Here is a 24487-nt window from a genome sequence, read left to right as displayed (position 1 = left end):
ATGAAGACCAAATATCAAAGGTACCCAACAGCACATGGGTCTAACAGCCACCTCAGATGCGCTTAGCCCCAGCATTTGGGAGCAGAAAGGAACAAGTCTGTTGTGCAGAACAGTTTTCACCACATCCCCATTTGACAGCTAAGGAGGACAACAGGCTTAGAGGAGGATAGGAAGGGCCTGATCTAGCTCACTCTCTTGAGCACAGCTCAGACACCTGAGCTCACCCACTGTGACCCTGAACAAATAATTTAATCTCTGCTTTTGGCTTCCCTATCTGCATGAAAAGGCCATTAATAAACACTCAGAGAGGATTTCTAAGGATTAAGTAGTTATCATTTGCTAAAAGCTTCGAAGATGGAAAGTACTGAGTGGCAGTATTATCCTTACAACAGTGACTTTTTTCCATTTTCCCATCAGAAGTTGTAGATTTACGGTTACAGGCCATTTGCATTACACTTTATACATCTTCCCGTGTTATGAACTGATAAAATGAAAGGGAGGATGAGGAAGAGAGCTTTCATACATCCCCAGGAAATGAGTCTTTTCTTTCGGACAAGCTAAGGAAAACTCACCGCACAGAGTTTTTGAGCAAACGAACAGCTCCGCCATCATAGTCACATGACCCAATATGGGAAATGTCTTTCCCATGGTCATGTTGGATCCAGTAGAGCCTTCTGTCAACCAGATCTAGTGAGATTGCCTTTATTTTTTCTGTAGTTCTTAAAACACTTCTCACATCACTTCCACTGAGAGACAGTCGATGTATGCTTGAAACAGTACTATCTGAAGACCAAAATAATAGCCTGCAGGCAAGAGAGGCATATTTTGGAAAAAAAAAAAAGAAAAAACAAACAAAAACACACAAAAAAACCCAACCAATAAAAAACCCACCAAAATAAACCAAACAACCACAGCTGCAAGATCACACCACTGCTACATACCAATTTTCAGTTGTTCCTGTACACAGAAATCTTCAGTCTTACCACAATGCTTTCAGAACCAAAACTGATAATAAAAACAAAGGAATTCCTTAATACATACTCACCTATTTCAGGATCTTCCCTTAACATAGCTCTATTTAGAACTGAAATCATTTTTGACAACAAAGCATTGCCTGTTTAACAGAAGCTATGGTACCACTAAAGTTTTGTTACCATTGTTTTCTTATGTTAATAAATGTTTCTATCAGAGACTGTATGGCTGTTCAGGAGATTGTTCAGGAAGCAATGAGATCCTAGAATTTTCTCTCATGTAGGTCAAGCAGGAATCAGCCCAGCTTAACTATGATGTACTATCATCTGTCTCTCTGCTGTGTTCCAGCATATGGTCAGAGAAAGAAACCAGAACTAGCCCTTCGTTCTAAGGGGAGCTCATGCAAATTTGTGGAAAGGCATGTCTCAGGCAGATTCCCATTGCCCCCTGCCCCTGTGGAGGAATCTCCAGAAACTCTAGTTGAACATATCACTTAAGTGCTTAACTTAAAAATACCATTTCTATTATTGTTCCTGTTTCTTTTGAATTCCTGCTGGTTATAGCAACCAGTCTATGCTGTTATTAAATTAAAACAGAGTCAAAATACAACTTCAATACTCAAAACAGTCATGTACTGAAGCTACTTATATGTCAAGTTATTCATGGATTAGAACCCAGATTTACCCATGTGACTAAGGTTAACAACAGTTCTTCCAAAATAGCAAATTATCCCCCATTCATGTATATTTCATTTTTTTAATGCTTGGGTTTAGATTTTTTGTTTGGGTTTCTTCTGCTCAAAAATTCCAAGAAGTATCATCATTTTGCCTGTTTTCACAAAAATTACAGAATCTACGTACAAAACAATTTTGCATAAAGCTGTCTTCACTATGCTTAGATTAACAATTTGCTAAAGGCTCTAAAATGGATTAGATCTCACTGGCAAGGGATATAGTAAACCAGCAGAAAGAATCAACCCCTGCCTCACAGCTTTTCTGCACTGTTACATAGTCTTATAGTTTCCTCACAGTTATCATAGATTACTAATGTATAAGTGAAAATGTGTTCCAGAAAGACACCCCATATTTATACTGCCATTTTTAGACAATTAATATCTGTTTGCATTTCTGTAGAACCTGTTATTTAATAAACATCAATACTCCGGAAATTCAGAGTTCGAATGCTAGGATGCACTTTTTACAGATAAGGAAACTAAGAAACCAAGGTGGTTATAGTCTCTATGCACAACTTTTGTAAATCAGTGTAGGGACAGAAGATTATAGTTTATTACTGACTTACTAGCCTCCCTGAAAGGACATGAGTACAGATTTTATGCATGGTGAATCACACCTAGGTGAATATATGCACTTGTGTCTCCCCAGACTTTTGCATAACTTGAGCAAATATATCCCTATAATGCTATTTGTAGCATATTTTGATGGCATTTGACAGTGATTTTGATGACTTCTGAATATTTCGAAGACTGGAAAATACTACATTTAATAGCAAATCAGAAAATATTACATATACTCATATTCAGACCTTTAAATCCTACCCAAGTGACAAGACTCCAAAGAATATTAGCAATGCTCCTGGCATTAGAAGATTGGTTTATGTATAAATGTACTAGGAAAGGACACAAAAGCTTTAATATTAAAAGAGTTTCACACACTGCGGAGCAACTTTACTATTAATCAGAAGTGGCAACAAAAACATGTTTTGGCTGTACAAAAGAGAAGCATCTCAAAGTCTTCTAAAGCTTTTATCTTTGCAATTTTAATGGAAGAGGCTTATATGTAAAGAGAAATTATCATAGCGAGACCACTGTGACAGCTCACACTGATAACTCGTGGGGTGGCCAAACTTCTCATGTGAGTATGGTTCTCAGTGTAAAAGGCTTGAAGCTGAAAGAAGCATTTCTATGAAGGCCAAATTACTAGTGACAGAAGTACCAGTGGTAGATTCAGAACCAATATTCAGAGCAACTGACAAAGAGACAAGAGAAACAGGAGTGCAGCTTTCAGTTTAGACTTTTTTCTCAGAAAGTACACCAATTTATATTCTAAATGTGCCAAGTCCGGGGCAAAAGGAGCTCCCAGCATTTACAGGCATCATTCCCCTTTGGTGCTCTCTGCTTTCCTGCTTTCTCTGCCTTGAAATTTTGCTGACTTTGAGAAAGAACAAGCAATGCATCTTTTGCCTCAGCTCTCCTCACTAGCAAAATTTTCCCTGATGACCAACAGGTATAGATTCTGCATTAGACTTCAGAAGGCTTTTCTCACACACTTCTCTATTTATCTCTTATATGCTTATTAATCTTTTATCTTTTGTCAAAGTTCAGGGAGGTATTGGACTATAGATAATACACTGTGCACAGATTAGCCCAGCAGCCTATAAACCACAGTCATAGTACTTAGCATATTTCGAGCCCATTTCAATTAAAACTACTAACCTAGTTAAAATTACCTTTGCTCAGCATCAATGGTAATCCTTGTGGGATGACCAGCACCTCTTAGAAGAATTCTTCGTTTCTTCCCATTCATGTCCGTTGCTTCTATGGTTGCTTTCTGTCTATTGGCCCAGAAAATGTCTTGATTTACCCAGTCAATAGCAAACCCTGAAATGCCTTTGTCTATGTAACATAACCTCTGTAAACAAAAGAAAGAAGTTGACAACAAGAAGCATCCCAATGATTACCCTAAACTAGGCTTTCAATATAAGGAATGGAGTGCCAGACTGAAGATTCCCATTTCATTCCTCTGCCTGCTTCATTTTCTCTCACTCCTGTAGATCCTTTGTCTTATTTTTCTAGTCCCTTTCATTTGGTCCTTGTACTTACACATCTTCTGAATTGAGTGACCCCATGCAAAAGGGAAAACTTTTCTCCATGAGAACTACATTGGACTAACCTTTTAGCTACAACTTCTTGCATTTGGCACACTATGAAATACCAAGACCTATACTGTTACAGATGAAAAGCCTCCTAACAGACTGTTGCTGGACCCTGATCCCTAAAAATCAATTTAAAATACATCAGTGAAGACTCCACATGGGTACACAAACCCTAACAATCTCAAACAAAAGAAGGCTCTCCCGGTGTTAGAGTTCAGCCACAGCAGCCTGTCTGCCCTTCTTAATCAGGCAGATGCAATGAACTGCATAGCTTTTTCTGAACAAAGGATGAAGTGCTAAAAGAAGCGTTTATGCAACTATAGAAACCAATAGAAGGTTTGATAAAAAATTACTAGGAATTCAAGCATATTCTTCTCATAGTATTTGTGCCAGTTTGAGTTACAGTAATCTGGAAGACAAACTTCCATAATGCCAGGGATTAATTTAAAAATGTTAGAAACATTATTGTCTTCAAAGCTTTAGTTTGTCTGAGTTTCCTTTCCTTCATTTTTAACACCCCTTCACTTAAACCACAGAAAATACTAAATGTATTCTAAACGCCAGTAAAACAGCCTAGATTCAGGAACGTAACTATTACAACAGCAAAAGGTATTAAATAAGTCTGAAGTGCTAATCAATGAACAGGAATGGCAGCATTGTACCTAAAGAGCAGGGGGTTTCCTTAGACGGTTTTATGCCCCCTAACTTGGAGAATTCCAGAAAATTTATTACTTTACCTCTTGTTTTGTGCCATTCAGGTGAATTCTTTGAAGTAGTTGCCTTTCAAAGTCTACCCAATACACTTTCTCTTCTGTATAATGAAAATCCATAAACATTGACTGACCTGTGTCAGTCACCAATCTTTCATGATTGGTCCCTTCAGTGTCAATTCTAAAGATGGCATTTCCATGGCTAAATAGTAGGAATGGCGCAGGGTCTGCAAAAGAGACCAATTAATGGATAAGCATTGTATTTTTTCTGTGTTAAATTCTCATCAGTATTTTTGTAGCCAAAGAGAAAGTTCAGGATCTAACCATCTATCTTGTATTTTAACGATAACCTTCTAGGCATATCTCAGAGAGCCAATACAACATAAATTTAATGGTCCTTTCACATTTAATGCTGAAAGTTAGGTCAAAAATCTGAGTCATGAAACTGAGATTGCAGTGTCTGTTAGCCAGTAATGGCAAAACCTACAGCCTAGTCTAAGGTCAGAAGAACCACTGCATGCTTGCCTACAGAGGTTGCAAGAATTATGCCATGGATGCATCCCTAAATTGAAGACTGCTTCCAACTATTGTACTATAGCAAGAATTTATCACAGGCAGGTGGTTTGGAGTCTCAATTTAGCTATCTGAACAGGGAAATTGAAAATCCCAAGACAGGGCAAAGGTAGAAGCAAGAGTCTGTGGAAGTTTCTTGTGATGCAGAAGGCTGAAGGAAGCCAGAAGATCTATACCTAAAACTTCTACGGCTCAACACCAACTACTTGTTCCAGACAAAAACTATATTCAAATTGAGTGAAGGGTAAAAGAGTATTAGTAAGATAACAAAAAAGTGTTAAAATGAAAGGCGCTCCAATTATGACCTATGCTCTAGAAATCCAACTAAGGTTGAAAGTGGTGAGTAACAAAGATGGTCCAAATAGTCTTAATGTAGCCTTAAAACCAGGTGATAGGTATGGAAGTATAATTAGTTGGACAGAATGCTTGGGGCTGCAGATTACATTACCAAGGTTTTATCAAGTTTCTTTGTTATTTTTAGGGTTTCACCATAGAGCAAGGTTAATATTACCCTAGGAACCTTAACTGCATTTCCAAACCAGAATGGTTTTCATTTAGGCAATTTGAGTATCATGGATATCTGCCAAGTGTGTAGCAGAGGAAATGAGTTTTTTAGGTAACCAGACACAATTAGCCTTCATTTTAAAAAGAAGCATTTATATATATATATATATGAAAAAAAAGAGGGTGTACAGCCTACTCCTTAATTTACCAACAATAGCATTCAAAGAAATCTGATAATCTGATTGCGGTGAGAATGGTGGGGGTATCTAACACAGTTGCTTGAAACAACAGATCATGGCATACAAGTAATGCTCTAACCAAGTAACAGTAAAATGAGATTATTGCTATAGAACCAACAGAATGACAGCTTTCAAGCCTGTGCAATGACTTGCTGAATTGATCTTCCTGAGGTGCAGAAGCAACTCTCTATTTATCAGGTAAGGATGCCATCAAAGACTCAAAGGTACATTTTCATAAGTTTTCTTGCACAGTTATCTTTGAAAATTAAACTCTTTTTTATTGGCCAGTTTAGCAAACTTTTAGCTAAATATTTTTATTATTAGTATGAAACCTGGGGCTTTAAACTGAACAGATTTTACCTGTCCAAATTTTAGCCAGATGCTCCAGCTTCATCATGATTGCAAGGTTGTTTGATGCAACCCCTTTCACAGCAGAGAAATGAGACCAATTTTGATTTCTCCAAGTGAAGAAAGTTCTGACAAGCACCCAAGATGCCATTTTCTCCTGTTTACAATTTTGTTTCTATCCTAACAGACTGCTGTATCTTAAGTGTCAAGCTATCACTCAGTTATAACAGCTGCTTCTAGGATTTTAGTGACTCCATTTTTCTGCTGCTATTTGCACTGAGCAACCCCCCATGTGAGAATATTTAAACTCTGAAGACTTGCGTTACGTAAACAGTACATGAAAGGTGAGGTGCGGCAAGGTTGATTTATCTCAGGAATTTGGCAGCTGTACTGCCTGTGTTTTTGCCAATTAGTTGACTAAGAGCATTTATATAGTTTGGTTTTGTCCTTTCCACTCTTTGAATTTCCTATCGGGCACCTGTGAATGACAGTTGCAAATGGATTAGGGACCAAACAATCAAACTTTTATTGCGGAGGCACCAGTCAGATTTGGGTCTTAATTTTGTCAAGGGTTTAATTGACAGGTAAACAACACAGGCATTAAAGAGCTTCCTGTCTTTAAAACATGAGGGTATTTCACTTAGTGTACCCCCTACAGGAAGGTTTATACCTAACATAAATGTTCTTTATCTACCACAGCGTCTCCTGAACAATCAGTCATTTTCTCCTGGTGCTACAAATGTCAGTAATAACATTTTTTAAAAAGTTGAAGTCCTCAGGTAGGATTGTTCTTTGAAAGATACTTGTGCAGAAATATCACTGTGGGGTAGGGTAACATGTTTGGTTTCACTTCAGTTCAAAAAATAGTTAATTAAAAAAAAAATCTATCTATCTTTGTGAGTCATGTGTTTCTGTCAATGACTCTAGGAGTTGACTAAAGTAACTGTGTTGGCGCTAATTTGGGAGCTGCACAGAATACTTTTACCCACGTTCATAGTCCCAGAGTCTACATACACAGGAACTCAAGCACATCTCCTACTTCCTAGGTCAGAAACATGCCCTGTCAGATCATATCTTTGAATTCACAAGAGTCCCAGGTAAAAATTAGGCAGAAAAAAAAAACCAGTGCTCCTGGATAAGAAGGGAGCTTTAACATATCCCAGGAAAGAACCAAAACCAAACATTCAGGAAACCCAGGAGGAGAGGCGAGAGGTGAAATCCATAGCACTCGTACCTTGTATTCTAGATGCAACATAGGATTAAACCAATCAATAAAATCCAACTAGAATTTTTTCCCTAGGTAGCATCTGTTGAGGATATAATTAAGGTTATTCAAAGGCCACAACTGTGTATGTTCTCCTCTTTGAAAGGCTAAAAATTTTTGATATTTAAATGCTTCTTACGCATCAAAAACTATTTATACATTCAGAACAGAACAAGGAATAGAAAGAACTCACAGTAGCATTCATTTTTATTAAGAAACTGCTAATGGACCAAACCAAAATTAAGGGTTTCCTGCTTTTGATTTCACAGCACTGCCCCTATAACCTAAACAAACTGGAAAGACATCAACACCAAGAGATTAAAAGAGGCAAAGGTAGCAAAAATCTTATGTACTGCTGTATTTTCCTGGAAGCAGTAAGGATAAGAGAGTTTACAGTTCTGAGCACACAGAGAGAGTGTTTCGACTAAACTGGAAGTCATTGTTTAGTTTTGTTTGTTTGTTTCTGTATGTTCATTCATCTTCCCACCACCATACTTTCCATTCTTCACCATCACTCTTCTGTAGAACCCACTTTGGCCTTGCCATTTACCTACACAGTACAAGAGGCAGTTTTCCACCAGTGAAAAAGAACACCCCAGGCACTGTGAGTAGGGACCAGCCAGGCATGGTTCTCCTTGAAAAATAATGCTACTTAAATATCTAAAGCTCTTTTTTCATTAGTAAAAGAGAAAATTACCTTACCATTCACATAGCAAGACCTTTTGTCAATGTCCAAAGTGTAGCCAGGCAAACAGGAGCAGATGTAGGACCCTGGAACATTGACACAGGTTTGGCCACAGGTTCCCAAACCGCCTTCAAGGCATTCATCAATATCTGAAACACATTGTTGAACGGATGAAGAAAATTCAGCTAGCAAAAGTAGCAAAGAGAAAGAATACCCTTGACATAATAAATTGGTCACAGAATTTAATATCTCTTCATTAAAAAAGGAAAGGATGGCTGTATTGTTTCATGCATTAGTTTCAGAATTACTGTTTTGTCCATTGTCAAATGCACAGTGATTTTATTTTTCATTAAAAAAGTGTCCAAGGGAATTACCGTTCTCCTGGTGTCTGGGCACTCTGGTCTCATTGCCCAAACACAGGGGACAGACTTGACTTGTTCTCTATTTCTGTGACTTGCATTACTGTTTGCTATGCAAATGCTGCCTGCAGCTGCTTCATTTTATCTTTACCCTCTTTCCACAGTAATAATTTTGCCAACAAATTACCAAACTTTAGGAAACAGCAAAACAGCAAACAGGCTGCCACAGCATTGAGTTCCACAGTAAGCTCTTTTTGGTTTGAGCCAAACACACATACAAAACCCCAAAACCCCCACAGTATTCTGACAGCAACAAGCCCAAGCCAAGGCAACAAGCAAATTAATTAGAAACTGGGCTTTTAACTGGTAGGGTAGGCTACAGCCTTTAGGAATTAAAAGATACTTAACATATTTATGGTGATTTATCAGGGGTTGAGGCAGTAACTATTAATTAAGTCCTAAATTAAGGACTTTATTTTTCAGAGAAAAGTCACCTCTGAAGAGCATATTTTGAACTAATAGGAAAGAAATTAACCCCTTTGGTGTTACCATGGATGATTGTCCTAGAAAATTCAGATAAATTTCAGTTCCTACTGAAAACAAATGCATCTGATAGTAACTTCCTGAGGTGCTTCACATTTGACAGTACCACATCCTGGTATATTTCTTGTATAACTGCTGTGAGGGTTGCTCTAAAGAGTAGCTTTTTCCTTCCCCAAGTTCTGTTTGATGTCAGTGACTTTTGTTCTGGGTTTGACTGTCTGACTTTGCACATATAGGAAAAAAAGGAATCAATACAAATTATTTTAAAGACACATTTGATTGATTAAGTCACTGAAGGACATTGGCTCATAGCCAAAACTACATATATGTATTGAGTTATTCCAAGGATAGCGCACAATATTTTTTTTTCCCTGTATCCCTGATCAAGAATTTAGGGCAATGGAAATGCTTCCCCATGGGTAACTTGTCCGAGATTATTTGAATCAAGTGCAAATCACCACAGTATTTCAGGAGGAGCATTAGGTGAGGATTCCCCTAGTTCAAAGGTCAGAAATGGTACCTCATGATAGCTACAAGGAACTGCAACTTAACCAGCTCACACCAGCACTTTGAATTAAATTTCTAGGGAAAGCCAAACAACCAGATCTCTGATATCCCATGGGTCTGGGAAACTTGCTTCTTTAAACCCTTTAAAAAACTACGTGTAGCAGAAAATGTTTTGGGGCTTCTTGTGTGTCAGGTATCAAAGTTGTTCATAAGAATGTTAGAAATTTACAGCCACATAAGGTATCTGTACAGACTAAGTGATGTTTCCAAATTGTTTTCAGAGTTCTCCCACAATCTTATGCTCCACATAGCAGAAGAACTAATTTGACAATGTACGAAATGTAATCGGAGCACATGCAACTGATTTCTGTTGAACAGATTATGAAGGTAAAGCAGAAGCATTTTCAGCAACTTAATTCCATAAAGCACTCTAACTCTAACCCACAATCTTCTTCAAGCAATCTGCTTTCAGGAGCATATTTTCCCACACATACTAGAGATGCACATGCCATTCTCCACCGCATTAAAAGAATAACTCCTCCAAATTCCCTCTAGAAAGGTTTGACTATCTTAGAAATTTGTTAATGGGCTACAGAAACCAAGAGCTCCAGGTCACCAATTTAAAACTAGCTACTCCTGACTAACATTGCCTGCATGTGATTTAAACTAAAGGGCTCTTTGGGAGCCTATAGAGGAGGGCTTTGGTGACCTCAGCTCATTGTCACAGCTGCTGTCAGTAGCAGCGGAGACCTGAAGGAGTCTGCAGGTATGGACAGTGTTTGCATCTCTCCTTGATGCACTGGTTTTCAAATGGAGCAACTGGCTGTCTAAGCTGGACAGCTAATCTGATCTGGTCACCAGTACAAAAGTAGGTACAAGCCTGTGTTGATAAAGGCTACAGTGTAGTTTATGACAGTCAATGTACTTTTATGACAATAGTATCTTGTTAAATAAACCTGATATTATTCCTATAAGGAAATCACAAGTATGGGTGATGAAGGCGACTGTGTAGATGTAACATTGCTAAAAACAGAGAGCAATGTGAAACACTGATGAGAGAACTATTATTTGATCGACAAAGAGTACATTAAAGAAGAATAAGAAAGGTAGGTCTGACCTACAGATTGTGTTCATACTGGACAGAAAAGTTACCTTTTAGCATGTTACTGGGCAAGAAAATTCAAATCACAACACATATAAACACAGGAGAAATGAATGACTGTGGAGAAATAATTTTACTTCTGTGTAAAACAATGTTGAGACTGTATTGGCACACTGCTTGTATTTCTTAGATATTGGTTGTTACAGGGTCCTGGAAAATTAGGAGGTATATACAACAAGGATATAAAGTGTGATTTGAAGGTAAGGAAAATTGCCTTTCCGTGAGACACTTAACTCAATCTGCTTAGATTATCAGAAAGGGTCTTGGGAGAAGGATTAATCATAGTATGTAAATACCTTCATAAAGAAAAATACCTTATTTTCTAAAGGACACTACAACCTTTTGCAGGAAAGTTTTAATAAGGACTGATGGCTGAGAATTGAAGTCAGAGAAATCAGATTTAGATATTAAGTTCACATTTTAACGGGAAGTGTGATTCGCTAAGGGAACTAGCTACCAAGAAAAACTGTGAAGGTATGGAAAATGTCTGTGGATATACTCAAGTCAGGATCAGATTGGGAAGACATACTTTAACCAAGCACAGATTACTGAGCTATGTACCTAGGTAACTTGGTACAACGACCTGTTATTTACAGGATGGATTTTCTAGCTTTATATGAGTGTACAAAACAGACTCTCCAAGAAAGAGCATGCTCATTGATCAGTCTACAAGAATTTACACTGCCTCCCAGTAATTGTTCTTGAAGAAAGGATTTCGGGGTTATCAATCTGCCCATTTTCATCACCACCAAAGTTCACATAATAAAGCAACTCTCACCCATGCTGAAAAGCAAGCAATCACCCCAGCTGAAGAAAGGCTATAAAGGAAGAATAACAGTTCAATAAAAGACGAGGGGTTCAGTGGTGACAGACAGCTCAGCCACCGGAGAATGCCCCTTCCAGAGGTAAACAGGAAACACCAACAGACACAGCACTATTATAAAACATGTCACAGCACTATGAACATTCAGCTTTTATGGTGCTAACAATGGAAGAGGGTCCTATGCTCTCTTCTTTGCTTAAAGTACAAAAAAAAAAGAAAAGAAAGAGGGAGAGGGGAAGGCTGTTTCTTAAGGTTTAGGAGAACCTGATCATAAAACCATCCATCAGGTGTAACTAGCAGTGCTTTCACCTGCACTCTTAGTGCCAAAACAATTCACGGAGTTGCATCCTCCTGTAGCTGTTTTACGTGTCCTGGCAACCACATCCCCTGGTGGGAACTTTACCCTGTGAAAGAAATCGGCTTAGGGAACACAAAAGCTGTCTGCAATGCCCTGACAGCCAGCCTTGAAAGGAAGAATGAGGTTCTGGTCAGTTCTCAAAGGCTTCTTTATGCAAAAAATGCCTTGAGAATCAGCAAAACCGATGAATCATGTCATCATGATGTTGGCAGCTCTCAATGACTTTGCATACAAATACGCTACTTTATTGAGAGTCCTGAGAAATGCTCTGATTGCAGAAGGTGAAACATTAGTATGCCTGGCAGGGATACAGAGAAACCACAGTGAGCCAGAACTTGCTTTTCATTATGGCCCCAAATACATACATTATATACATAAAATATGCATGTGCAGATACACACATTCAAATAACCTCGTTCAAATTTGGCTCCTTTGGATCTGGGCTGGGAATTAATTCAGTTTGCTGTATCTAGCCACCACCACAATCTCTTCAGTAAGGTTGAACATGAAATTTCATATGGGTTACAAAGAAAGCAGCCCATGCTTTTTACCTATTTTGTTAAAAGCATACATCTCAAAGAGTACAAGATAGCCAGAAATGGAAAAATGTGTTCCATCTCTCAGCAGGCCACAGGAAGATAGATGAGGCACAGCTCAGTATCTTCTCTCTCTGATTTTGAATGAGGTTTATAGCACAACCTGATCACCCACAATTCTTTAAAGATAGATGCTACGAAGTGCTCAAATACTATGGTAAGAAATACAGTGTGAATACAATAAGGTCATTACCAACTCCTGAACTCTTCCAGTCCAGAGCCACAGAGGTGATCATATCACAGATATGACAGCAATCATATGATTTAATCAAGTGTAAAGTAGAATCAAATTTAGACTAGAAATAAAATTTAGAAAACATTTTTAGATATCTTGAAAAGAAAAGGTAAAAAAATATCTCAAGGGACTACGGTGTCTTGAATTTTTTACCCATCTGGACTCAGACCTCAAAGGTTTGGGCACTGAAAAAAAAAAAATAAAAATTGGGTTTTGTCTTCAGAATAAATTCTATGTGTAAATTAGTAACTACAAAATGGATGTCTGTTTTCTGGATCATGTAACTTGCAAGATAATATTTACTGGCTTGCCTTTCAAAGATGAAGTTAATGAGGCTGTCACTTGGCCCTCTTTGAAAAACATCAACAAATACCATCATCTAGATCCCTTTAAAATCAGGTTTCAACCTGGATACTAGAAAGCAGTCAGTTTTGTTTAAAACAGAACACAAAATTAATATCTTCTATTTTCTACTGAGCAAAACTGATGATGAGTCTTGTAGTATTAACCAATGGTCCTGGAGTCTGTCCCTTAGCCCTGTTCAGGGTTAAGCTTCATGTGATGTGTGATACCACTTCTGTCACTTCTTGTACCAGATTTATCTCCTTCATTTTTTGATATAAGTTTTTACAGCTAAAGATAATAATTGTCCACATTCAGCTGTATCCAATTTCCAGAGAATTCAATGGGAATCTTCTTGTGAATTGGTCTGTGGGCTCAGACCCATATTCAAGAATTCCTCACTACTATTTAGTAACAATGTTTTCAAGCATCTTTCCTCAGGGCAGTGTAATATGAAGTGAGCTAGCTGAAAGACAGCTATTGAAAACAAGGAAACAAGCATGCCTTGACTGCAGCTCTTCTGAAATACAGGGGGATACAGTAGGGTCTCAACAGATTTATCCCTATGTCTGAGCAGAGGTAGACAACATAGTTATCCATTTCACTGGCTCTTACTACTCCTCATGCAATGTTGCAAAGAAAGGATAACTTAAGGTTCTGGCACTTCATATTTCGCAGAATATAACATAAGTTTTAACAGTATGTGTTCAGAAGGCTTTATGGAGCAAAGTGAAGCCAGGATTTAGCTAATTAAAATAAATTTAAAATGTAACACAAAGAGGAATAACTTAATATTCCTCATCAGTAGTGCTGCATGGCAGGAGAGTGGTGAACAGTTAGAAATAAAGAAGGAAAGCTTGAGACACAGAAAGAAGCATCTGACCAAAAAAGCTGACCTATATAGCTGCAGTTGTCACCTTCAATTGCAAGCTGTAGCTCTGCAGGAATGTGCTGTATGTTAGCCCTGAAGAAGTGACAAGGTCTAATCAGTTAATGCCAGAAGTTAGTACAGATGCGTGGAATTTAAGATAAAACTTCAATTTGTGGGTTGTGTTTTGCCTTCTTCAAAAACTTTTTAACAATATTGATGTTTGTTTGGTTTTTTTTCTAGTAAAAGTCTCCCTTTGTTTTTAAAACTGACAAAGTGATATTTCAAAGTCAGCCCTGAAGCCAAAGTACACCTCCAATATCCGGAACATAATATCTTTACCTAGGATAGGCCAAGACTGACAGGCATTAATGTCTAGTCTAAAGCTGATAATGCAAGAGGCTGCTGTAGGGGTTCCTTCAGATAAACAGTGACACGTGGGAAACTTTTTGGTCTTGAGTGGTGAAAGCATCTGTACAACATGAGAGAATAAAGGAGTTAAAGGAGTACTTCAGGAAGGCACAGACAACTGATTCCAATAGGCATAAGGCCCATCTTCTGGTGTACCACACATGCAGAAATCAAAGCACTCCCAGGACCAACTCTGAACATGTTATTACCTTGTAGAAATAACAACACCTGTGTAGCCCAGACTGTGTAACATAGAATCGGTGAAAGATGAGATGTGCTAGGGTATCTTCTTAATTAGAGACCATTGCATTACAGGGGATTAAGCAAAGGTGAAATTCTGACATGAAATGTAAGACCGAAGGGTGCTTTGGTGGAATAGATTCCTCCTGTCCTTTCCTCTGCTTGCTGGATACACAGGTCATGCTCTGACCAGAAGACCGGATCTATGATATTCTAGTTCATTACTTATGTGAGAGAGAGGGTGCAGTGGAAGCAAGTGGTAGGAAGCTGTAGGCAGGCTTTGAAGGTGGGCATAAAAGTGGTGAGTGGGAGACATGACTCATACTACTGAACTGTGAACAGTGACAGCAAGCTGAACTGTGGCTTGGCAACCATTCTTGGTGAGCTGTAATAAATATACCAATTGTAAAATGTTCTTTATCGTCTGTGACTGAGGTGGCATCTCGCCAGCCATAAGGACTACCATGAACTGGAAAGGTGTCTGCTGTCTGTTAGTGAATTGTTACAAGCCACACTTACTGGAAAGTGTGTAGGCTTTTCTAGATTTATTTTCCATACTGGCACTACGGATGAAGGTCTAGGTTGTTCTCTTCTTACGTTGCTAAATAGCTCACTTCTTAATTAGTTCCTTTTATTTCTAGGGATAGTCAAAGATCAAAGACCTTCTCATCCTGTGGACGGATAATGAAATCTAACCCTAAATGTCTCACATAATTTTATACAGCTATTTTAAGAGATATTATTTGGATCCTGACTTGGTATGCCAAGAGAGAAGAGGCCTTTCAGAGGGGCCCACAACAGCAAAGTTTGTAAGACAGAAAGTATGGGAAGACAGGTCATGAGGTTAGAACAAGACTAGTCTGGTAAATGAATGTATCCATTTATCAGCAAGTTATGGTAGATTGGAAACACTTTTGCAATTTTTGTCATTGCCATCTTGATTTAATCATTTATTTTAAGCTGATGTCAGAACAGGGGACTCAGTTACCTTTAAATAACCCATCTTTCTCAGACCCCAGTGAAAACATGCAACCTTCTTCCTCTAAAGGAAAACGGTCTGGGCTACACAGGAGTTATTAGTCTTACAAAAGACCTCTATTACTATTTCTTGCAAAGTTTGATGAACTATTTGTCATTCCATTTTGGTGCTTTACCTAGAGCCACCCCCATTCATACAGAAGCTGAATGTGTCTAATTTTCAAGAGAAAAGACATAATGCAGGATAGATTACGTCTCTATTAGAGGAAGAGTGATGCGCAACAATATGCAAAATATGTCAACTGGGATAAAAAAGTACATCTTTGAAGGCTTTTAAATGTCAGTATTTAGAGTGCGTTTTGACTCGTCAAACAATAGCCAAGCAATTCCCTTCATGTCAGAAGGATTCTTTCACAATACATGAGCTCTTAATTGGGCAAAGCAATAATGTAGAAGTCATAACCAATGTACATCATAGTTAGCTTGTGGAAGCTATCTACATACTAGCAAATGGTGTGGACCCATAGGACTGGATCCATAAGGTGCAACAGTTGCTGAAGGTATGACATGCACACTGTATATATTTCAGGTTGAGGTTATGGAGAACAAAGTCTACTCTGGTCCCATGGACCAAATGGCCATCAACAGTGCAGAGGATAGATGCTCTCCTATGGGAACAATTTCTGGTTTAGGTTGGCCTAAAGGGAATCCAGTTTGTACACATTGAGAGTGCTCCACGGTGTGAAGACAAGCATAGTAAGAGGTGGCAGCAAGGAGATTAGTTTCAGAAGTATGCTTTTGCTTTGAATTGAAGTATGCTTCTCATTTGTATTGAAGTATCAGTGTGGAAGCACCCTAGGTGTGTTTGGCTCTCAGATAAACCTTCAGTCAGCTTTATAATTTGCACAAAAAAAAAGGCCAAGCTCCTCCTCTGTCAATACGAGTGCATTTAACATGCATACTTGTATTTTCAGCTTACAAGATGGCATTTCTTGGCAGAATGCGCAGAGGAGGCACCTGTTATTGATTTAATGGAATCATGTCAAGAACTGAGTCAGAGCCTCTGAAGCCCAAGCAATCTAAAGCAAAAGCATTAACTCCATGTATTAGGTCTGTTTGCTTGAATCCTTACAGAGTGCTTTCTCATCTCCTTACTGCAAAGCTCACTTCATTGGCTCTAGCTTTCTAAAACAATGTGGACTTTAAGGCAGCAAGGTAGTGAGAAGGGTTCTGACATTCTTTGTCTTACACTTTGCAAAGAATAGGAACTGGTATTTTACCTCCATTAATATAATCACTTCCATATCAGTAGAGGTGATTATGCTAATATTAGAGTCAGACATTTCACCCAGACATTAGTACTACAGTATCAAATGCCTGTGATTCATGTATTGTATGAAACATATTATTAAATATAAGCACACGTACCTACATGCACCAATAAACATAGAAAGAACAGTTTTCAAAGTTGTGTAGCCCACATCTAAGTATATAATAACACATAATTATTAAAATACTTTCTATATGCATATAGAAATCCAAAAATACACCAATATACAAATTATACATATACACAAGCATGAATATGAGCATGCACATGTATTGAAAATGCAGACACAATAAAGATATGTCAATGAATTCTGGTAACTAGGGAACAGTTCAGATCTCTTAATCAGCCTATAAAAGTTTATCCTGCTTTCTGAGAAAGAAAATCACAGAGAAGTGACTGATTTTTGAACAACTAAATAAAATGAGTTCTATTCATTATGACAAGCAAAAGGTATCGAGAGGCTGATTTATCAGTTCTGCCAGTACAACACACACATAATCTGTAAAAAAAACTCTGAAAATTATGAAGTTCAATTAAGAGAATACAAATACAGTTCTCTTAATCTGTGAATGGCCAGGAAACTTACCTATACAAGCAGAGTTTTCAGTCTTCAATCTGTATCCATTAGGACAGTTCCAGTGCTGCAGAGCTGAAAGGCTAACAAAGCCAATTTTAAAAACCACTGACAAAAAAGCAACAAGGAAGAGAAACATAATCTTGAGGGTTTTTTGAATTGTCACTAGAAAAAAACTAGCTTGTATTCAGTCATATCCAAGGCAAGATGAACATGTGTAATCCCAAAAGGTTTCTGCAATCTCCTACATTACACTCAGACATCTTATCACAATACCAAGTTTTATCTTTGCCTTGCTTTTCTTGACACTTTAGCCCTTGCTGTGTCTGACCACAACCTTGAAGAAATTCCTGGGAGATTTCTTCCACACACTCGTCGGTTTTTTCTCTCCCTCTTGCCTTTCTTTCTTTTTTTTTTTTCTCTTTTGGAAGCCAAGTATGAAATGCCTGACACTCTTGCCACAAAATTAACGCAGCTTAAAAGCAATGCTAGCAAGGATCACTGAGAACCTCCTCGCAACAAGCAAAGCTGCTGTTTAAATCTTAAAAGGAGCAGATTTGGAAAACTGTTCACCACAGCTTTTAGTGGAGTACAGGGAGCGAGATCTTCAGGTACCTTCCTTCTCCAAAACGCAGTTGCTTTTTGCATACAAACTTGGACGGAGTTCTCTTTCCTTTTTAAAGCTCCGCTTGCCCCACCTCTTCTCTTTTTAGTACCACTTGAGTGAACCCTGTGTTTGCAAATAGTAATGTGGTCAGTTCCTTACTACAGGGAACTGAGCCAGAATGCAGATACCCAGCCACACGTAATAAATAAAGTCTATTTAGAAAAGCAGCCCCTCCTGCTTGAGAACTACCTGCAGCATGCCAGCTAAGTTTTATTTCTCAGAGATTGTAGGCAGGTTTATACCATGTCTGTTCAATCATGATTAGCAGCATTCATTTTAATATTGTCATGTGTTTTACCACCAGAAGCAAACTTTGTCATCAAAATATTTCATGCAAAAAGGGGGGGGAAAAAAAGTCCTTCTGGTCTCTCTGATACATTTCAACTGAAAATTCAAATTGGCTTAAGGTGAAGTTCAGACCTAGGGTGTGCGTTTGTAATACTGATTTCAAAGAAGTTGCAACCATCTCTCTCAGGTCTGAATTTGGCCCTTCTGCACTTCCAGGAAAATACCTGCTGTCTGAGGCAGGGGCAATGTCTTCTGAGTCTGCATCTCAAGTCTTGCAGTCATTTATGTGCACACACCAGTGCTGTAAAAAGCTACTGTTGTGATGCAGTGCTCTTTTGCACTTGTTTTGCTGAGGTATATAAACTAGAGAAATTCCAGGTGCATCAAGCTCATAATTCTTCCAGTATTGAAAAAAAATCCTTTTTTCCCAGAACTGCAAAGCTCTAGAGCACAGGAATAAGTAATTTGCTGAATTTGCGGAGATTCAAGCAGGTGTTTAAATGGTTGACTGTGCCAGGCTTTGTTGAGTTAACTACTGTGAGGCATTCTGGTTCTGTCACTTTTTTCTTCCTCCTCTCCCCCCCTTTTTTTGTTTTTAATTTCTGCAGTGTTATATTCAAATAAATACTAATGCAACAGCTGGATACAGCAGCAGCATCAGACAGTAACCTACAGCTCTATGAGTTGCATCTCCGGGAATTCTGTCCCCCCAGTATTTAGTTGAATCAAGGAGTCCAGATTTGCACTGTCAGAAAATAAGAAGCATGAAACCTAATTATAAATTGGGCCAAGCTCCATTAAAAGCAACTGTTTCTTGATGTTTCTGCCTGTGTGCAGGCAACACTCATTTCTTTGCTTCACCACTGCTACAGCTAATGCAACTAATTAAACCTGGACTGACAAATGGCAGCCACATTTCCATATACTCTGCTCAGAACTGAGTCTCTATTCTGCATGCTATAAAATACAATAACAGCAATGTAAATTATGCAGGGCTAGACTCATGCCAAACAGCATTTGCTTCCCCAAACAGTCCTCTGGAATACAAAAAGGAAACCAGTGTGAAAACAGAGTATAATGCCATCCCTTCTAGGATTACAGGGTCCTACCCAGGAGCTGTGGTACGTTCCACATGAACCTTTTTTAGTAATTCTGCAGCCATCGGTTCCTCCTCACATAGTTTTCTTCACTGTTCAAACTGGGAGCTGGCAACCTAAACAGCTGAAAAGGAATGTGTCACTTCTTTGTGAGCAACCACCAGCAGTGTTTGCTAGACTGTGAGGGTGGCCATCCCAGCGCAGCCCTGACCTCTTCCAGGGCAGACTCAGGCAAACTCACTGAAGGAGACAAAAGCTCTCCCTTTCCTATTAAAACCCAGAAGCAATTTATGCCTTATCCATGATGTTTTAGTCGCTCATTTACACACTGTCGTTTCTGAACAACTCCCTTAATCTCTAAACCACCACCACCCCTCCAATCCTTTTCCTTTTTTGCCTTTACTCAAAACACAGGAGAGGCATTCCCCAGAATTTCTCATTTTTCTCTAAAGTAATAGGGAAGAGAGGATTGTCTGACACACCAATACCACAATGATCTTTTCTGAAAAAAGAGATCCTTTCACTGCAGTCAGGTAAAGAGTGATTAATAAAGTCATTAATTTTACTATCCTAGAAGCATAGGAATGGTTTAAAAACAGGAAGAAAAATCTCTTAATAGTGGGATTACTTTTTTTACTCTCAAAACCCAAATATAGCTCAGGTCAGAAGTAACACTGAGACCCATAATATGATCTAGGCTTAAGGATGTTGTTAATAAGTTACATGAAAGTGAAGAAGACCCTTAGACCAAGCCAGAAAGTTCTCAATTAAATATGAAATGCATCAGGTTGTACCACGCCTGAACTTTTTAAACATACCATTTTTCACCAAATGATTCAGCATACTTCACACAATAATCCCTTCACACCTAAAATCATTTCATATTTAAGAAGTTGTTCAAACTTGTTTCTACAAAGCAAACTATTGTGTTCACCTAGAGCTATTAAGTACAGAAATTTATTCTAGCACTTATATCATAAATCAGAGTAAATTAACACAGCAGTCTCATTTGTAGGGCTCACCACAGAATCAGCCCAAATGATCTTAAAATTATCTGTCCCAATACATCTAATGAGAACTGACTTAGTTTAACTTGACCTGCTGACTCAAGAAACTGATGAACAAATACCCATTTTAGCCTTTTCTTTTGGACTTCCTGCTGTCTCAACTAGCTTTGGAAGGTTTGCTTTGCCAAAGCTGGTAAAGAGAAGCTAGCAATTCAAATGGAGAGGGTCTTCTCTCCTACCCCTGGCAAAGATCTGCTGCTACCTAGCTCAAGGACAGCATGTTCTGACTGTTTCTACACTGTGAAGGAAACAGCCCTCCCTCAGTTTCCCAGGGTTTTCAGAATCTATATTGTACTAGCTGGCACATTGTTTAAATCATGTACTGCTTTTTGTTCTTGCTTACTGTGCATTAGATAGCTTGTTAGCACTTTGACTTCTTTTCTTGTCAGCCTCTGAAAGTCTGATTCTACCTTTAGGCATATTCTAATCTGGTTAAAATCACATTTAATAGTCATCAAAATCCCAATTACTGCCAACACAGGTTAATAATTAAATGCAAGAGTTCACTGAAATAGCATAGCAAATTTGTAGTGGTCATCTCTAGTACAAATAGCATAGAGCAGTGAGGAACACTCAGATCCCACCGAACAGCTTCCAGATCCCCCCCCAGTGGCCCCAGGGAACCCGCCAGCCCCTGGTCAACATGTTGTGTCATTCTGTCAGAAAAGGTATTGCTACCAGTGCAGTGGCTGATTGGCACAAGCAACTTTTATGATTATACTGGAGATTCCTGACAGCCTTCAGGAAAAATACAGCTTTGCGTAAGCCATGCATTTCATGTACTTACTGAAGTCTGATCTCGGGGTCACTGTGGGAATGGCTGACTGATCACACAACTTTCTCTGACATGGCACTGCTTGATTCAGTACTGCTACCATAATTTAAGCGGGTTGAGCCTGCATCGTGTACAATTCTGACAAAAAGGACATTATGCAATATTAAATTGCCTGTCAGACAGAGCAGGGGGAGGCACAGCGTGAGAGGAGTGGTATATTCCAGTGATCTCAGAAAGCCAGGAATGCCTGAAATCTCCTCCCAAGGTATGATGGTCATTCTGGTTTTGTCCTCAAGCATGTCACTTATTGTTCTCTTCAGCAATTTAAGATAATATTTGTCTGGCAGGATGTTGTAATTTAATTTATTAGTAAAATTAATTAAAGAGCAGGGCTTTGGATCATGAAAGCTTTATGAAAACCAAGTGTTATTGCAAATAATCTCTTTCCAGTTGTCTCAATTCCTTTCAGAGCAGCAACTACGACAAAAAGTCACTGCATTTTTTTTTGGTGGCTTGAGACCCATGTCCTGTCTGCTAAGGTTACAGTTTTTCCTACTGCAATCTGATCTTAAGGAAAAGACAAAAAAAGTCTGTGTTAAAACCATACTGTTAATTATAACCAATACCATCTTTTTAAAGCAGTTTTAAGTTTAACATTTTGACAGGCACCTTTTACCAGCTGCTGTACAGTGAATACTATTTCATCAGCTAGAGCACTCTGGAATCCACAGAAGGATAAAGAAAGAAAGTTAAATATGCTCTCTCTTATATCCAGACAGTCAGAACAAGAGCAAAACATTCTGGGGAAGCCACGTAACACATTACTGACTTATGACATTTATCAATGTTAGATGACTACATTAGGCCTCTATGTTAGCAGATATAAAGGAGTAGTTAAATAGCATGTTGAAACAGTCATTTGGCTCTCCGAAATGGAGATAAAAGTGAAGATAAAGCAAGTCATTTGTTAGCGTGAATAAAATCTATGCAGTTTGCTACATGAGACCATTTAAGAAAGGACCTTGGTAACAGGTATGGCATTACTTCACTATCAAGGTCGAAAATGTAGCCTCCTCATGGTTTTTTTTTGCTGTGTTTCCATCCCAGGGATAGTTCTGTTTCACCCACAGCAGAATTATTTCTAGTTCACATAGTACAACAGCCACTCTAACAGATCTCTGAGGACAAAGACACTGGCTGAAATCTGATTTCAGTGATTTTCAGGCTTGCTGAGCACCCACCATTTCACTGATACCAATAAGATATTAGGATTTTAAATATCAGTCCATAGGTTCTTGTTTTGAGTCCACCTATCACAGGTATTGCTACTTTTATTCTTTTTATCCCACAAGTTCTGGGCTGGTAAGATGAGTAATTAAAATAACTTTTTCAGGCAGCTTTTGTCTCTACATTGCAGACCTTTTCAGATGGTTCCTCTTGTGACCACGATGTGCTTTCAGAAATAAACACCAGGGAACATTTTATGTTTTTGTTTCCCAACTGGCTCTGTGGAACATAATCACTGCATTTACCAATCAAATTCACTTAGTTAGATTAACCCCATTTCACCTAGTTCTGTCACACCTCAGAGGCAGAATCAAACAAGATGGACAATAAATAGGAGTGGAAGTAAAAACAGGCATTGCCATAGTCAGCTTTCCACAGCAAATGCACCTGAGATGAACTCAAAAGACTAGAATTACCAGAGATGTTGTCAGAGCCTGGTACCAAGTTCCTGTGAGCAGACTGCAGGATGCTCCCAGCTGCTGCCAGACTCAGACACTCTCAAGGAGGTGAAGACTGCCTGAGCATGCTGCAAGCCACATTCTTTCCATGGAAATTTAACATTTTGCTGTATGTGGCCATGCAGCTGGTACCTGAGGGATTTGCCAGTGGATTGGTGGGCAACCAAGAGGAGGTGTAACAAAATATATTTCTAACTGCTGGGAATGTTCATTTCCCTACAGTTTATAGCACAGATTCAAGAGATATTGAGAAGAAAATATGTCCTAATAGATAAATATTTGAACTTTGAGAATTTCGTGAAGAATTTGCCCAGAGCCTGCTGAAAGTAAGCTTGCACTGGAAGTGCAAGTTTTTGATGTGCTGTTATTTACCATGTGAGATAATATTACAGGCAGTGTGCAAATCTAAAGCAAAACACTATATGGTTGTCAGACCCTATCCACAGTGGCCATAAGAGTCCTGCATGTGGTTTTCTTATACCATATGAGGAAGTAGTTGGTACAGAAAGCAGCAAGTGATCAGCAAAGGGCTCTGCCATGGAGGAGGCAGCTTGACCTGACACCACCTCAGAGAGAGCCTCACAGCTGCAGGCAGTGCAGTGCCAGGGCCTATCACAGACCCAAATGCCTCTGTGAGCATGATATCCCAGAACTTGGCATCCAAACCCTGCAGCTACCAAACACACCCTGCTTGAGGCCACAGCTGTCAATTCTCTATCTAGACAGGGACAAGGAGAGAAGAGCAGTGCGGAAAAAGGCAGGCGTATTAAGTACAAGTAATAGCCCACATTATATTTAACTTTTAGATAATGGTTCTGCATACTCCAAAGCTTCAGACAGATTCTGTATTGCTGGTGGAAATGTGAATACAGAGGCTGTAGTTCAGACTCAAGTGACAGGGATGATTTCATAAAAGGGAGAAGCAGTTCTTCACAGTAGTCCCTTTGCCTCTGTACAACACTAATGCACTACAGGAATCCCCTGAAATTAGCCACAGGGGTCAGAATTAGTATTAGTCTCATGGTGTTTTTGAAGAAAATGGAACAACCTAACAAAGGATTGGTCTCAGGGGCTGATGAAGCAAGTATTAAGCACTGGGCTAAGCATTAAAGACCAAGGAAAATCATTTTGCAACAGAACAGCATACAAGAGATTGTAACCAACAAACAAACAACAATCAAAGCGGTCATTAACTATCGCATATGTTCTTACAAAATGTCCACTCAGCTGCACAGCAACGAGCAATGTCTGCCTAGCTGAAGAGTGACCAAACAGATTCCTGAAAGATATAGCGACCTCCCTTACAGTTGCCAGTATGCATTGGTTTGCATAGCT

General features: G+C 38.8%; 1 protein-coding gene across 7 annotated transcripts in view; it reads right to left on the bottom strand.

Annotated features, from left to right (window-relative positions):
• Nucleotides 1-18173, bottom strand: part of EGF (epidermal growth factor) — a 61642-nt gene extending 43469 nt beyond the window's left edge. For all 7 annotated transcript variants that reach the window (XR_009747663.1, XR_009747659.1, XM_061478602.1 and 4 more), the window contains exons 1-5: nt 17526-18173; nt 8205-8336; nt 4602-4801; nt 3439-3620; nt 573-803 (exon numbers count right to left, since the gene is read on the bottom strand). Coding sequence is in view for 5 of the 7 variants with exons in the window: in XM_061478602.1 (XP_061334586.1) it covers nt 573-803; nt 3439-3620; nt 4602-4801; nt 8205-8336; nt 17526-17652 (872 nt within the window). In the remaining 2 variants the exon portion in view is untranslated. The remainder of the gene's footprint in view (nt 1-572; nt 804-3438; nt 3621-4601; nt 4802-8204; nt 8337-17525) is intronic.
• Between the last annotated feature and the right edge of the window lie 6314 nt (nt 18174-24487).

This window comes from Pezoporus flaviventris, unplaced genomic scaffold (assembly GCF_033815535.1).
Source record: "Pezoporus flaviventris isolate CSIRO_AGI_PZ_B2104156 unplaced genomic scaffold, CSIRO_AGI_Pfla_v1 ptg000002l, whole genome shotgun sequence".
In the NCBI taxonomy this organism is placed as follows: domain Eukaryota; kingdom Metazoa; phylum Chordata; class Aves; order Psittaciformes; family Psittacidae; genus Pezoporus; species Pezoporus flaviventris.
Note: the sequence above shows the minus strand (reverse complement) of the source record. Positions and strands in the feature narration are given on the sequence as shown.